This window comes from Cnephaeus nilssonii (genome assembly GCF_951640355.1).
Source record: "Cnephaeus nilssonii genome assembly, chromosome: 15".
Taxonomy (NCBI): domain Eukaryota; kingdom Metazoa; phylum Chordata; class Mammalia; order Chiroptera; family Vespertilionidae; genus Cnephaeus; species Cnephaeus nilssonii.
Genome location: NC_137086.1, coordinates 54494498 through 54511160, shown reverse-complemented (window position 1 = coordinate 54511160; position 16663 = coordinate 54494498). Strand labels below are relative to the sequence as shown.

The 16663-nt window shown below is 39.4% G+C and overlaps 1 protein-coding gene across 3 annotated transcripts in view; it reads right to left on the bottom strand.

Moving 5' to 3' along the window:
- The window catches only part of RMND5A (required for meiotic nuclear division 5 homolog A), a 58806-nt gene that overhangs the window by 4437 nt on the left and 37706 nt on the right, over positions 1–16663 (bottom strand). For all 3 annotated transcript variants that reach the window (XM_079791870.1, XM_079791871.1, XM_079791869.1), the window contains exons 5-8: positions 7392–7558; positions 6220–6385; positions 3659–3761; positions 1097–1251 (exon numbers count right to left, since the gene is read on the bottom strand). In XM_079791870.1, coding sequence (XP_079647996.1) covers positions 1097–1251; positions 3659–3761; positions 6220–6385; positions 7392–7558 — 591 coding nt within the window. The remainder of the gene's footprint in view (positions 1–1096; positions 1252–3658; positions 3762–6219; positions 6386–7391; positions 7559–16663) is intronic.

The window sequence follows — 16663 nt, the reverse complement described above, 5'->3', positions numbered from 1 at the left end:
TTATGAAGTCTTTCTAACAATTACATACACCCAGATTGACACACAAACACACAAACGTGTCTGTATTTTGAGGGTGAGCTATGCTTTCCCTTAATATAACAGCCAAGCTCTGGAGGGTCACAAATAAATTCCACCTAAGGCAGACCCTAAACTGAAAGGCTCTTCTTCAGTGGAAATCAGTAAAAACTGTTTTGTAAACAAAGAAAAGACAACTGTTCTGAAAATTGTTCTGGGAATTTTCAGAAGTAAATCCATTTTTTCTTCTCCAAGATTTAGGCTGCACCTGTCTCCAAATGAGTTTCAAACCTATTGGCCACACAACCCACTCAAGTGCAGCAATTCTAATGCCAGCTGCTGAGCCTACAAAGTATGTAGCTACCAAGAGCAGCTGACATGCCCTGCAGTGGGCACACAGCCAGCATGGCTGCATGGCCTGGGAAGGGCACAAGTGCTTGTGTTGCATGCCAGGGCCTCCTCTTAAAGAAAGACTTCACCACATGGGTCTGAAATAAACTCCAGTGAGCAATTTTCCAGCTGCCTATGCTAGAAATAAGCTTTTGAAATGTTAATGTATACAAAGTATAATCATATATACCCTTTGAATCAGCAATTTCAATTCTATGAATTTATATACAGCACATAGAGAAGGTAATTCACTTTACTGTAACAAAAGTTAAAGCTCATCAATAAGGAATTGGTTTCATGATCATTATTTCCACATGGTAGATTAATCTGCAGTTTAAAAGAGAGAATGAGGACTCTTTCTGTAGCATATATAAGATCTCCAGGACACAGCACTGACAGAACAGTACAAACTATGCTACATGTTGCCATTTGTGTAAAGGGGGGAAGAGGAGTTGTATCACCTACCCAAAAGGCGTTCAAGACCATGCTTATAAATCTGGTCACCAAATTCATCAACAAATTAAAAAGACTGACAAAAAAAAAATCAGATGCCACCCACTATGCCAAATGAGTACTTACAAAATTTATTTACTTTTAAATTCTAGCAACATTTATTTATCCTCATTACTTCACTTCCCACTAAGTTACAAAAGAAAAATTTTCACTAACGTTTAAAAAGTCAGACACTTACTTGCTACCATTAAACATTTTATTCAGGGCATCTCTTGATATGATATGACCACAGACCAATTTCATGGGTGGGTTGCTATCTGTTGTTTGCTGACGAAGAATGGGACAGGCGAATATGGAGTGATACCAGCACTTCTTACCGAGGTCCACTTCAATCTGTTCAAGGAAAGTGAAAGGCTCGTCACCGCTCAGAACGTCTTCACGTGAGTATGCACTGTGCAGCCAGGAGCTCCGAGAACACCTACTCCTCGGATCCTACCTTTCACAACACTCCTCTAACTCGAGAGGGACAGTCTGAGGGGTTCTAGCAGTTTTCACGATTCTATATTAACCTTCAAAATTACCTTTTTTTCATAGAATTTTTATGAGTTTATTTGAGCCAAACTGATGACAACGGTAGGGAAGCAAAATCTCAATGGACTGAGAAAATGCTTCCCTTTACTAGTAAGTTATATACAACACTACTTTTTTAAAAATATATTTTAGTGATTTTTTTACACAGAGGAAGAGAGAGGGATAGAGAGTTAGAAACATCGATGAGAGAGAAACATCGATCAGCTGCCTCCTGCACACCTCCTACTGGGACCAAGGTACATGCCCTTGACTGGAATCGAACCTGGGACCTTTCAGTCCGCAGGCCGATGCTCCATCCACTGAGCCAAACAGGTTAGGGCTAACACTACTTTTAAACTAATCTCTGATGTCTGAGAGTTAAGAGTTAAAGGCAAATCTATGTTCTAGAAGTTAAACACTCTTGAAAATTCATTAGGTACACCTAACAGTAAAACCCATCAGAAAGCCTGACTGTTTTGCAGCACATTTAGCTAGATGATAAAATTCAGTGTATTCGTTTCTTTAAAAGCAAACTAAACATGGTTTACTTCCGTGTGAGCTTCAGATCGAAGTTTCCCGTTTTGTGTAGAATGGCCCAGAGAAACCACCTGCAACAAGGGCTTGAAGCTAAAGTTCAGCAGGACTTTTCACAATCACAGCCCAATTATTGCTCTTTGCAGTGAACAAAACAAACAAAAGCTATGAAATTACCTAATAGTGGCTGGTATATGGCAGGGGCTCTACAAATAGTAATCCTGTTTTCTTTCCTTCTAAATTGACAATGGCTATCAATATAGAAGTCTATTACCCACTCTTTCAAGAAAGTTGACAAAGTGTAGCAAAAGAATCTGGAGAAAAAATGGCCAGATCATCACTTCCAAGTGCTATACTACCCTGATGTCCAGGCGTTAGGTGAACTCAGACCTCGACAGGCTCTTTCCTAGTGCACAAGCATCAGAGGTGCTTACAGGTAACTGGGAAACTGCCAGAGTCCTGCAGCACTTGCCTCAGCAAAACAAGCGAAAGCTCAGTTCTCTTCACTTGCTCAAACATGCAGCAGTCAAACAGGGGTGCTGCTGGTGCCCTGACCACACGCAGGGCTGGGGATGCACCTGTGCTTCAAGTCAAACCAGATCTCCGAAAAGAAGCTGGGCAACCAACCAACAGTTACCAGCTGGAAGAACAGGGTAACTGCAGATAAACCTGCGCACAGGTGTGGCAGAAAACAGACAAAAGCCAAAGCACGTTTTTGCCCTTCAGGGTCTGTGACAGAACCATGCAGGGATAATCCCAGAGTTGTAGTATCTGTCAGAGGCCTGGTGGAAATACCACTACAGTGACCTTTGTCACTCCCTGTAGGCAAAACTTGAGTACCTACTATGTGTACCATGTTATTCTAAGTATATCTAGCCTTTAATAGTCCCAAGAGAGAAGGACAGTCCCCATTTTAGAGATGGAGAAACTACTTGGGGAAGGTGGAAATCTGGCAAGGGACTAAAACTGAGGCTTAAAACCACGGCCTGCTCCAGACAGCAGAGGACACATGGCACTGGAGGGCCACTGAGGACTGCAGCTGTCACAAGGCCGACCTTTAATTTAACAGCTATGTATTTATTTAAATGGTAATTAGAAAAATATAACCACTAAACCCAATCAAAAGAACTCACTGCTCTTATATTTTAAACAACTGTAGCACCAGTGGTTTGCCCTGTGCAGAGCACACTGCATGCTGCAGTATATCCCACCCTCCTGACTTCTGAAGTCTCCTTCATTAGCTTTCTTTTTTAAAGAATCACTTATTGATTTTTAGAGAGGGGAAGGGAGAAGAAAGAAAACATTGATATGAGAGCATAACATCAATCCACTGCCTCCTGCACGACCCCGCACCAGGGATCGAGCTCGAAACCCGGGTATGTGCCCTGACCGGGAACTGAAGTAGTGACCTTTAGGTGCTTGGGCCAACGCCCAACCAACCGAGCCACGCCGGCCAGGGCCTTCATTAGCTTTCACTGCCAAAGGAACATTTTAGGAAAACTCCTCCAGTGCCTCCAAAACGTACGTGCTCCCATTTCTATTGTTTAATCGTGTCACCATATGCATAAAAGCATCCCTGTCAAATGGCTACAATAATGTTCCCCAGTTAAAAGGCAAGACTGGCATTCTAAACCCTTAACATTCACATTCTTCTAGTGGCAGGAAAGGTTAATAATCAAGAGAAAATGGAACTCACGGGCAATTCATCTTTCTGGTTCCAAACTCCAGTGCACTGCCTCTGCTCAATCACAGCTTTAATGTTAATTAAAGCTGGCAGCGCCACACAACCTGCTGAGAAACTGGGAGACAGAAGAGGAAATGTCAATGCCAGGCCAGTGCCAGACAGCTTGGTCCCAGAAACGTCAATTCCTCCAGACTCTGTGTGCAGAGGGCCCTGGCGTTGGGCAGGGCGCAGAGCCCTCTGCTCTGCTAAATTGGTGTGTGTGTGCACATACACACATAAATAGGTTTTAAATTTTACAGAACCACCTGATTTAATGGGCCCTACCTATCAGTCATTAATGACACTCCTAACATTAATGACATTTTAGGACATTTTCTTACATTGTTCCTTCTAGACCCAGATCACCCCTGTTTAGGGCACAAGTGTTGGCAGTCAGTTCTCATCTGTCCTTCTTCAGGACTGCCCTAAGCTGACGAAAGCCACCTGACTAGGGTCATATCTGATGAATGCTCTGCATGGATACAAATGCCCAGCCCTGCTGTCCCAATTTGGGCCAACTCCACAGGCCCACCAGAGCTCCAGAGCTCCTCAAGGATGGGCTGAGGCCATTGGTTAGCCTGCATTACATACATCCCAACTTTTCTTCTTCCTAATCTTTCCTAATCCTGTGCTGCTTTCATCCCCCTACAAGGCTGGTCCCAATAAACTTCTTTATGTCAATCTCCACCCATTGCAGAGTCTCTTCCCCAGACAACCTGACCTGTAGCACAGCCATGCATTAGAGTTAATTGCGTGAGTGTCTCCTACACTCCGATGGTACACCCTATGGAGCGCAGATTGTACCTTATTTATTTATCTTTGTGTCCCACACATTGCCTGCCACATAACAGGATTAAAAACACTTGAGGAGCCTGGCCGGTGTGGCTCATTGGTTGAGCGCCAACCTATGAACCAGGAGGTCATGGTTCAATTCCCAGTCAGGGCACATGCCCAAATTTCGGGATCAATCCTCAGTATGGGTCATGTAGGAGACAGCTGATCAATGATTCTCTCTCATCACTGATGTTCCTATCTCTCTCTCCCTCTCCCTTCCTCTCTGAAATCAACAAAAACATACACACACACACACACACACACACACACACACACACATATATATTTTTTAATCACTTGAGGAATTAAATGAAAAGAAGAGCTAAAAAAGTTATTCTTTTAAAACAGGCTCTTAAACTTTTTGGTTTCAGGTCCCCTACATGCTTAAATATAAAGGATATGAAAGAACATTTGTTTTTGTGGATTATATCTATCATCACTTAGAATATCAGAAATTAAAGAAAAATTTAAAGTATTAATTCATTTAAAAATAATAAACTTATTCTGCTATAAATAACATCCTTACCCCAAATCTGTATTTCCAAGCTAAAAGTCAATCTGTGAGAAGAGTGGCATTGCTTTACACTTTTATAAATCTCTTTATTGACTGGTTTAATAGAAAGCAACTGAATTCTTAAATCTTCCTCTGCACTCAATCTGTGGCAAAGGGTTCTTCTGGTTGAAGTAAATAATCCAGCCTCAACAGACATGTAGTAATTTAATTGGCTTTTCAGATAATTGTGGATATTCTTCTTTAATGCCACACCAAAACTCAACAAGCAGTAGTTTCTTAAAGGTCAACTGTACTGTGGAATCTGAATCCTTATCATTGAATTTTTTATAATGAGCTACATTCAAATCCAATGGTATGTCTGGTACTTAGAATGAATCTTTTATTCAATGTATGACTTTGTAAGATCATACTGAATTAAGATCTTCAAAGTATTAACTCATCTAATTATATAATATAAAAAAAATCAAAATCATTAATATCACCACCAATCTCATCAAAAAAACCTTAAGTACCAGAAAGCTGTCATGCTCAGTATAATAAAAATTTTTAAAAGTAGGTATTTTAGCTCAAAATCTTGAATTTTATCATTATGGCAAAAGATACTGTCAGTTGCTCTCCTTGATGTTTCAGGCTCCCTTTGTTCATCTTGTAGTTTGTCTTTCAAGTAAAAACTGTGTTCCATGAAAAACTCAAACCACATACAGGTGCTTTTTCTGGGGACAGTCATCACATTTGGCATGAAGCTGAAGTGTTTTATGTGAACTTCTTATTCTGTCACCCAGAACATTAAAAAGATGTGTACTCAAAGGTCAAGATTTAATAAAACTAATCATTTTTAATGTTTTATCGAGAACATTCTTAAATAAAACTAGCATGTCTCAACTGCAAGTGTGTGGAGTGAGGAATACAGTGGGTTCTGAGGCCACTGCTCTGACCTGTGCTAAGGCTCCACAGTTTAACTCACCGTGTTCCTGCACCATCAGTAAAAATGTCAACCCAGTGCAAAAGGCTCTCTGAGGCCATTGCTGCCCTAAAACTGTCACTGTCAATTGTGACAATCTCTTGAAATACCAACTGCACTCTTTTTCAGAAAGACAGACAAGCTCTCGGCTTTAAACATCAAGAACTAGGCAGCTAAGAACTAACCAATGTGATGCACATTTTAGTAACAGGACCAATTCCCTACCTGACACTGAGAGGGGACTCCACGGAGAGCCCCAGGAGGGCACAGGCATCCCGAGTAAAGATGTCACAGATGTCAGCCCACTGATTCGCATCAAGCAGGTGAACATAAGGTGAGTTCTCAATCCCTTGTCTCAGGTACACGAGGCTTCCCATCAAAACCTGGATGTCTAAACAAAAGCAGCAGCTATTTAGAGGTGAATGATTACATCTGAAATAGAGCTGGCATGCAGGTGATAGGCTGAGAAAGGCAAGAACCCCACCCCCCAACTGACACAGCCTAAAATACTTCATTCACAATGTCTTTTAAAATTCTTGTCTTTAAGCTGGGTTTCTCCCTTCACCTTAAAGAAATAGCATAGAGAAAAGGGAGGAAAAAAAAGAAAGCACTAAATGTTGAACTTGCAGTTATTTTACTATTATAATTAGCACAGTATAATTACCATTATCTTGAGGAGTGATAATCTATACTAATGAAAGCCCATGTGGTCGTCATGCCCTCACGCCGTAGCAATCCATCACCAGGAGGCTGCGTGCGCACCGGGCGAGGGCGGGTGGGCAGGGACTTGACGCTGCGTGCACAGCGCAGAGGCGGGACCCACGGCTCCGACCTACCTCTTTGGGATAATCCATCGAGGAGCCCTGGATGGGTAGGCGGGGCCTACCTCTTTGGGGAGATCTATCGCAGGGCTTCCACACTGCAAAAGGGCACAGGCCAGGCTGGGGAAACCCCCCCCCTCAATGCATGAATTTTGTGCACCGGGCCTCTACTTATGCTATAAAAGGAGCCATCACGTATATTTGACTACCCAGAACTACCCAGTTCTCCAACACTGACACTTGGGGTTAACTGCTGCCACCTGGTGCACCCTGAAACACTTTGCTGTGGCACTAACAGTAGCATGGGGGCCGGGGAAGGGGGGAGCAAGTGCTTTCTCATGTCTCCTTTTAGTTTAATATGAAATCACCAAAAATGCAAGGTCTCTGACTTTTCATTTATGAGTCTTCAATATTTTACTTTTGTTCTAGATCCCGTCACAGCTTTTTCTGTGATTATCACCTATAATTGTTTTCATTTATTATCAAGTATGTATTGATCTATTTAAGATAAGCTTCAATTCCAGTGGTGACTTTAGGCCTGTTGCAAACATTGGTAACACGTGACTCCAGACTCACCTTTTTGATGATTTAGGGCAAATGGCTGAAAATTTTTAGCATATTGCAATGCCTCTCGCTGATTTGTAGTTCCACCCATTAACAAGCTAATAAAATACAGTCTATGTAGCTTAAATTCCAAGGAGCTGTTTTGGGCTATAAGCATTTCTCGATTTGATACCGCCCACCTAAAGAAAAAGCAAAAAAGATTTTAACAATAATTAAGAGCCTAGGAAAAGTGTGTTAAAAATTGTTTGAAACCTAATAACATGGGGGGGAAAAGTGTTTGGTCTGCCATCTTGTGGAAGTTGCTGGTAACATCAATCCCTAGGCCCAGAGACTTATATATAAAAAAAAAAAAGTAAAATATAACAATGACAACAAAGAGGCTTTTCAACCACTGAAAAAAAGAAAAAATGTTAGGTAACAATTACATACTTAGTATAGTTTTACACTAAGGCAATATCAACTCTGATAAGTGACATAACAGATTTGTAATCGTGCAAGGTCATACTTTGAAGCAAGTGTCAGCCATGAGACTCACTATCCCATTGCCTAGACCCACTACTCTTTTCCTGTTAAATTGACATGTTTATAAACGAATCACAGGATTCAGAAAGAGAACCATCTATCTTTAAACTTTTGTTAGGAGCAAGATTTTGTGCTACTCACTTTGGAATTAAAAACAGAAACATCTCAAGAATCAAACCTGGGACCCTTCAGTCCATAGGCCGACATTCTATCCACTGAGCCAAACCAGCTAGGGCTCTCAGTGCAATTTAAATTACAAAATGTTGAAGCAACTTTACCTTGATTCTTAAGTTCATGGAACTTTTTCATGTACTTTGTACCATAATTTTATGTAAGGCCTAGTAGGTCCTGGCATAGCTGTTGTCATTTTCAAATCTTTCTAATCACATTCAATTTCACTTCTAGCAATTCCCAGTCAGGGCATATGCCTGGGTTGTGTGCTCAATCCCCAGTGGGGGGTGTGCAGGAGGTAGCCAATCAATGATTCTGTCTCGTCATTCATGTTTCTATCTCTCTCTCCCTCTCCCTTCCTCTCTGAAAAAAAAGAAAGAAGGAAAATAGGCCTATGAGAAGAGAATTAAGATAGAGAGGTGCAGGCCAAGAAAAACATGCAAACTTATTCAGATAATCTGATTTAGCAATTCACATTACCATCAATAGTGATGTGTCCAGGTGAATTAAAGCTAGTCCAGATAGAAGACTTGTTTCCTCTAACTGGAAGCCTTTCTCCCAACCTAAGTGCTAGTTAATTTTTTGCAAAAATACAAACACAAATTGAAGAGTTGAGAATAGAGATGAAAAATTCAAGGCCCAGGCTCAATTACCATATTGTCTACAATTTTCCTAATAGAGTAAAACCCCGATACAATAGACTAATTTGGGCGAGGGCGGTGTCTGTCAAAGCTCAAAGTCTGTTATACAATAAAGTAGGTTTTCTGAATGCATATGTTAAAAAATTGACAAATTAGTGAGGTTGCCTGTTTTTACTTACATAGACTTATTTGAGTAATTAAAATTAAGTATGTATGAAAGGTTTAATTTCACAGAAAAGTTTTCTATATGTATTACTGTAATTTTAAACTTATACTGAATAGGTCTAGTAAATGTGTGCATTCACCGTCACCTTGAGGAAACAAACGGGAGTGGCTTAGTGCACGTGGAAACATTGGCTAGCCATTCAAACTGCTGTAGTCACACCAGAATTCAACAGAGCCAATTAGCAAGCGAGATGTGTGTGATCAAGTGCTAATCATTCGCCAAACATTGTTTACAAGTGGTGACTCTTGGATTTAAATATGTAGACTATAATTATAGATATGCAATATTTATTTATGTCAGTAAAACTACTACAATGTTTTTTCCAACATATGGCCTATTCGCTAAAATTTCTTAAAAACAGTGGACTAATAACAACAAAAACCTGTTAATTTAATTATAAGCAAATCTTAGTTAAAAGCATTTTAGAATTAACAGTGTGTTAATTTTCACATATGACATAATTTTGTTCATTAAATCTGAAGTCTGTTAAATCAAGGTCCGCAAAATTGAGGATTTACTGTAATTTCTCCACTCGCTGACTTAGATGTTCTTTATCTGAACCTCTCACATGGCTCATTCCACAATCTATTTGGTAGAATAGTTTCTGGACTCTTAAGCTGGGGCTGTGTCTTGCTCATTTTGGCACACACACACACACACACACACACACCCTACTTTGAATGGGGTGTTCAGACAAGGAGCACAGGTTGGTAGAGTCAACTATGTGTGGACTTAAATCTGGCTCTGCTGTGTGAATTTAGGCAATCTGTTACTTAATTCTCTAAAAACCTGTTTCCTTATTATAAAATGGGGCATTTCAAAGGGTTGTGGGCATTAAGGAGGGGACTAAAGTACTGTGCACAGAGACTGACACAAATAGGCATTCAATAAAAAAGCTACTTAGTATGTGTTTACTGAATGGATGAAACGTTACCATTCTTCAAAGTAAGAAAATTGTATTTAAAATTATATTCAAAAGAGTTACTTGGGCATTGCCATGTAACACCTAGTGCCACTTTGATTTTTATAGAAGTAACTGGGTAGAATTTTATGACAATATCATGTATCCATTAATCTCCTTCAAAAATGTTTTACGTTTTCTTAGCTAGCAATTCACACTGAATACTTAGGCATTTGATTCAAGGAGCAGGAATACGGGTAGAAGAGAGTCATGGCCTTAATTAACTTGATAGCAACCAATTCTAAAACCTACAAAGCACATGAAACTACAAAAGCACAAGACTATAATCAGCACTAAAAACTTAGCCCAGTGTCTACAAAGCACTAGAAGACGTAAGACCAGAAAGAGAAAGCCTAGTTAGAGGCATTAGAACATGGGGTGCTGTACTCTGGATGTCATTTCTAGCAGAAACTTTTGATTTTTAATTTTTAAAAATCAACCACTACTATACCACAACCAGCAAGCTAATAAACGTTCGGCTAAATGACAACTTTCCTGTGATTTTAAAAAAGACATTCTGCTCTCAAATCTCCAGTGTAGGCGAGGGGAGCACTGTCAGCTTTGGAACCAGACTGTTTGGAGAAATACTGCAGACGAAAGATGACATCTAGTCACATCCAAGGTCACATCATCTCTGTTCATCGCCCTGCATCCTGCACACCTTTTGGGCCTCTCACAAAAAGACCCCAAAACAGTAACACTTACTTATCAGCCCACATCTACACAATTATCCCACAGAAACACTGAGCATTAATTACCCTACTTATCAGGCATCTGAAAAGACTTGGCACATTGTTAGCTCCATTTTTAGAATTTCCATATTATTCCAAAAATAATTAAAACAAGATTCTACCTTCATAGTTAACGTTCTCCCCCAGGAAACCAACCAATAGAATTAGTCTGTTTATCTCACTCCTCTCACAGTTTTGCCAATCTGCACTGATGTCTATTTCTGGTAATATTAAAATAAAAATGCCTCTTGCCAATTCCCACAGCACACTCCACTACAACCATCATAGCATTTTTCAAGGCTTATGAGTATCTTCTTTTTCTAGTCTCCTTTAGGGCTATATGCGTGGGGGTAAAAGCTGAAGTTCAGGGAAATGGCTGACATTTATTTACTCCGTAGGTGTGGACTTGGCTCCAACATTATTGGTGACTGAATCAAGTGCTTAAAAATTCAGAGTGGCAAAAATGACAAAAATCAAAGTTCAGCCAAAAGTTAAGAACCATATAAACTTTGCAATAGAGACTGAACTGAATAGTTAACATGTTATTTCTGAGACATTTTCAAATGATAATTTCTCAGATATGGGTTGAGTTCATTGTTGGAACTACTACTAACGTTTTACTCGTCTCAGAACTGGTGTGAATCTTTGTCCTTCTTAACATGGTATTTAAGAAACCATACAGCCTATAGAATTACACATTTGAATCAACTTAAAAACACAATACACACACTTCCAACTTTACATAATTTTCTCAGAAATGCAGTTTAGTATGTGTGCCCAGTAGTGAAATGTGGCAGGGACCACCATATTGAACAGCACAGTTCTATACAGACTGGTGGTTTTTAATGAAATACATAATATAACACTGCCTTATTATTGCTAGTTTCCTACCACAAAACCAAGAGATTTTATAAACCTAATAATAGATCTGCATTTTACAAGCACAAACTCCAGTCTTTCCTCTTAGTTTCCCCCTCAAAAAATGTTTTTAGTGATTTGAGGGGGGGGGGGGGGGGAACGGCAGAGGGAGAGAAACATTGATGAGAGAGAAACATCGATGATCGGCTGCCTCCTGCGTGCCCCCTACTGGGGATCAAGCCCGCAATCTGGGTATGTGCCCTGACAGGGAATCGAAGAGCAATCTTTCAGTGCACAGCAACCTTCCGGTGCATGGGAGGACGCCCAGCAAACCAAGCCACACTGGCCAGGGCTCTCTTTCTTCTTATGAAGACTCTCAATTTCTCTACAGTCATGGCTTGCCCACTCAGTTCCTTGGTGAGAATGTATTCAGATAAGAGATGGCCACGTCTACTCTTCCTCCTGAGGACTACCTACTGTCTTGGGACTTCATGTAAACCTTGCCAGCAACAAACATAAAACAGGCAATAGAAAATGATATTATCATCCCAAATATTTTCCCCTCTTGGCTTTGTATTCCATTGTGTTCTCTTCTGTGTCCTTTCCATTGGGCATCTCTTTCCATTTCAACCAGCTTCTTTTACAGAGCGGCTCTTTCTCCACCAGACTGAGTGTATGGGCACAGTGAGTTAAACATGTATATCTCTACTCATCTCTTCTGCCTTTTCAGAATTAAGAACCCCAACAAAACAACAACAAAAACAAAAATTCAAACTCTGGGGGGAAAATCCCACTTATTCAAATCTTCATTCCTTTTCTCCAATGGTGTATCTATGCAGAGTCTTCTATGGTTCTTCTGTGTGGCTATTTAAAAAGCCTGAGTCAGCAAGACTGCCCACCGAGGGGAAACAAAACTAAAACAGAAAACAAGACACCAGAAACTGCTTCATCATTGTCACTCTCGTTCCCAAGGATAGTCAAGGCTCTATGATCAGGCACTTTGGCTCACTCCTTCGTCTTCGTTTTCTAAAACCTTTCTCTGCTTATAAACTGTATCTTATTAACACACAGTACAAGACACTAAAGAGAGCACTTCCTTGTCCTTAGAACTACTGTTCACACACACCACCAAGAAACTACAATGGCAAGCTCACTTCACATCCCTTTGCATTTTTTATGTCTAGCCCCACCTAATCCTTAGGTTTGGAGATGGAGTCATCTCATATTTCAACAGCCTCCCTCATATTGTTCATGGCCTGTCTAGTATAAAACCTTTCTGTGGTATAACTAATAAAATACCTTTTCTCCCTTCTTCTGTGAAAATCCTGGAACTTCTCACCCTTCCCCCTCCTCTTTCATAACCATTCAGTTATTTTCTGTTCCCTCATGTCATTCTACGGAGGCATTGCAAAAAGAACTGCAAATTCTAAAGGGCTAGGAGGCCCCTGGGCATGCTATGGATATTGAAAAAAAACAAACAGGTTTCCAAATCTGCAAGGTTGAAAGTCAGATCCTAGACTGTGGCAAGTCCACCTATGTAATATTACTCTGAAACCTTTAGACAGGCAGCCAACTGGCTTCCCCTAAAGACAAGCACTTTCTCTCAAAATGCTGACACAGCTACAAGGACAGTTTCTGTTTTTCTATTATTTCTCCGTCTCTTTGTATTAAATTACTGTTATCTTTTTATTGACACCACAGATGGTCTCTGACTTATAATGGACTGACTACTGATTTTCTTTAACTTGACGATGGTATAAAAGCAATATGCATTCAGTAGAAACAGTACTTAGATTTTTGAATTTTGATCTTTTCCAGATTAACGACATGTGATACTCTCTCGTGATGCTGGGCAGTGGCAACAAGATGATTTCACCCAACTATAGGCTAATGTACTATAAGTGTTCTGAGCACATTTAAGGTACGTTAGGCTAAGCTATGATATTTGTTAGATTAGGTGTATTAAATGCATTCTCAACTTCCAATCTTTTCAACTTATGATGGGTTTACTGGGACGTAACCCCAGTGAAAGTCGAAGAGCACGTGTAGTTACTTTTGGCTTTGCTTTTCTCTACCATATGAAGGAGGAGGTCCTGTTTGTTCCAAGATCTCTTTCAAACTATTCCATCACTTATTTGAATGCCTTCTATGAAAATAAGTACTATGCTAGGTGCCAAGAGAACTTTTAAAAAAAGATACAGTAATCCAGATAAAGATAAAAATCTGTACCAACTCAGAAATATAAGGACAAGAACAAAAAGTAGACAGGGTCCTGAATAGATCTGTAAGTGCAATGCAATAAGCTGTTATGCCACTTCTCTCCCCCATATCACATTCTTTTCTGCCTTTTTTCCATCGTCTCGTATTATTTGCAATTACTAGCTAACACTCTCCAGACTTCCTTCTCATCTAGTCCTTCCATGGCCTCTATCCGTATTAAATTTTTTTAGGGGGGAGAGGAGTAAGGGGTTGGCCTGTCTCAACTGCCTAGGTTGCCTGGAGGTGAACTGTAGCCTCTCACCTTCCTCTTCCCCCTCATGGGTGGTTCCACATGCTTCCTCCCAGAATGTACAAACAGAAGATGCCACACAACCGAAAGATATTTTCCCCTTGTATCTGAACCAGAGATCCCCAAACTGATGTCCTACGTTTTTCAACTTTTGCTACAAGCAGAATGAATTTTCTGTACCTTGCCCATAAATGATGCTGATTAGTATCTGCTTACATTCACCAGTAATAGGTAAGACTTGGAGAAGTTTGAGTTGTTGTAATAGATTTCTATTAAACTACCATTTTCCAAACTTATGTTCCATAGAACTCCAATTTTGTGGGTTTAATAGGTGTTATGGATGGGTGTTAGGTGAGCAAGGATTCTTTGGTCAAACATGCATGGGAAACATTGTGTTTTACAAAGTTAAATGAGTTTCTTTAGGATTGCTGATGGAGCCTCTAATATGCTAAAGTAAATCTCTTACAGGAGAGTATTTAGGAAATATCATGAGAAGCATTTATTATATAACAACCTTTAACTCCATATCTTTTTTGTTTTTTCAGAGTATGTTCCAGGCCTCAATTCCTCCTCTGTAAAATGAATACTTACTTCATAGGATTATTATGAGGATTATAAGTTAATACATGTAAACGGCATGTTAAAATATTCATGATAAAATAAGGTATGTTAAAATACATATTGATACATGTAAAATGCTTAGAACAATGCTAGGCACATAATAAGTACTCAATACTATAATTATCACTACATTCCCTTATGCTGATATGTAGCATGGCAACATTCCCAGAAAAGTGAAATGAGAAAACCTTTACTGTGTAGTAATTTCCACTGTTACTACCAATTGGATGGAACACATTGTCCCTTTGCCTGAAAGGCACTGCTTGAGGCTACAAGTAACAAAATATTTACAGAAATAATTGATATGTATCACGTAGTTATCAGTAAGAAATTTAAGAGCTTACAGAAAAAGAAGAAAGTCAAAAGGGCCTTAAAAATATTCTTCATTCCAAAAGGAAAAAGCCTGGAGTACTCTGAGTGCTGAGGCAGTCCAAATAATCAGCAGCCTCTGTTACACAGTAAGCATTCAATAAAAGTTTGATGAAAAACCTAAGAAATTAATGGATGAATGAATACTACCTTGAATAACTCAAATATTATTTCCAAATCACTATAAAACAACTGGGAAATCCATTTTATTTTATTAGGTTCCCTCACTCTCCTTCACAGATGTTTAATCTATATGGAATATGAAAATAGAAGAGTGGTTGCTATACTTTGTTTAAGAGGTATTAGAGGGTCTGGCCAGTGTGGCGCAACGGTTGAGCATCAGCCCAGGAACCAGGAGGTCACTGGTTCGATTCCTGATCAGGGCACATGCCAGCATTTCCGGCTCGATCCCCAGTAGGGACATGCAGGAGGTAGCTGATGGATGCGGTCCTCTCTCATTGATGTTTCTATCTCTCTCCCTTCCCCTCTCTCTGTAAAAATAAAAAAAGAACATATATTTAAAAAAAAAAAAAAAAAAGATGTGTTAGAGGTATTTCACTGAATTTAATCTTCCAGGTGTGTCACAATCTAAAATCTGCTTTAAAAATAAATCAAAAAAATTATAAAGGTACTATAACCATCACGCACAATGGTACTGTCTAGGTGATACCTATCTTGTAAAATATAGTGCATATCTACCTCATATTTCTAATTTATAGAGGAATTTAGAATTTATAAATTTACACAGAAACCTATCTATCTCCACCTATCCATCTGGGCTAGTTTTAGAACTCTACAAAAATTTCTGAGAACTGACAAATGATCAGAAACAGGAAATTATGGTATTCTTATATTAAGTAGGTCAGTAGAAGGAAAAAAATGTGCATTTTATAAAATCAGTAAGGATCTTCCAATTATTTTTCTGGTAACAGTGATCTCAAATACTGCCAACTTTAAAATACCAGGATCCTACGGCTATGATCTCACAACAATATCACTGTTTCTATCATCCAGACTCTTCTTTTAATGAGTTTTTCTCTCTCTTCCTTCTCTCTCTCCTATCTGCATCTCTCCTTCCTTCCTTCCTTCCTTCCTTCCTTCCTTCCTTCCTTCCTTCCTTCCTTCCTAATAAATAACCCAGTAATCCTCACATTTTAAAAATTCTAGAACAGGGGTCCGCAAACTATGGGCAAGGGACAAATATGGCTTGCTGCTCATTTTGTATGGCAAATGACCAAGATGGCTTTTTACATTTTTAAAAGGTTATAAAATAAAACAAAGAAGAATATGTGCGACAGAGCCTTATGTGGCTTGCGAAGTCTAAAATATTTACTATCTGGACTTTTACAAAAATATTTGCTGGCTCTGCTCTAGGATGATATTTATCACAGCTTACTCAGTAATTCAGGTAATTCACAGCAATGACAAGTGCATAGTAAATAATTAAATTTTACAGTGGTAATTAGAACTCCATCATATATACCACTTAGTTTCAATTATGTTGTTTTTTAGAATACTAGCACAGAACTCAGCACATTATAGAAGTTCAAATATCAAGCTCTGCCTGCCTGAACAATAGTACTTCAGTTATAAAGCTAGTCTAAAGTGGTGGTATAGCCTGGATACAAGAAACCCTTCTCTCATGGTAGTTCAGATCAACTGATAAGTGAAGTAA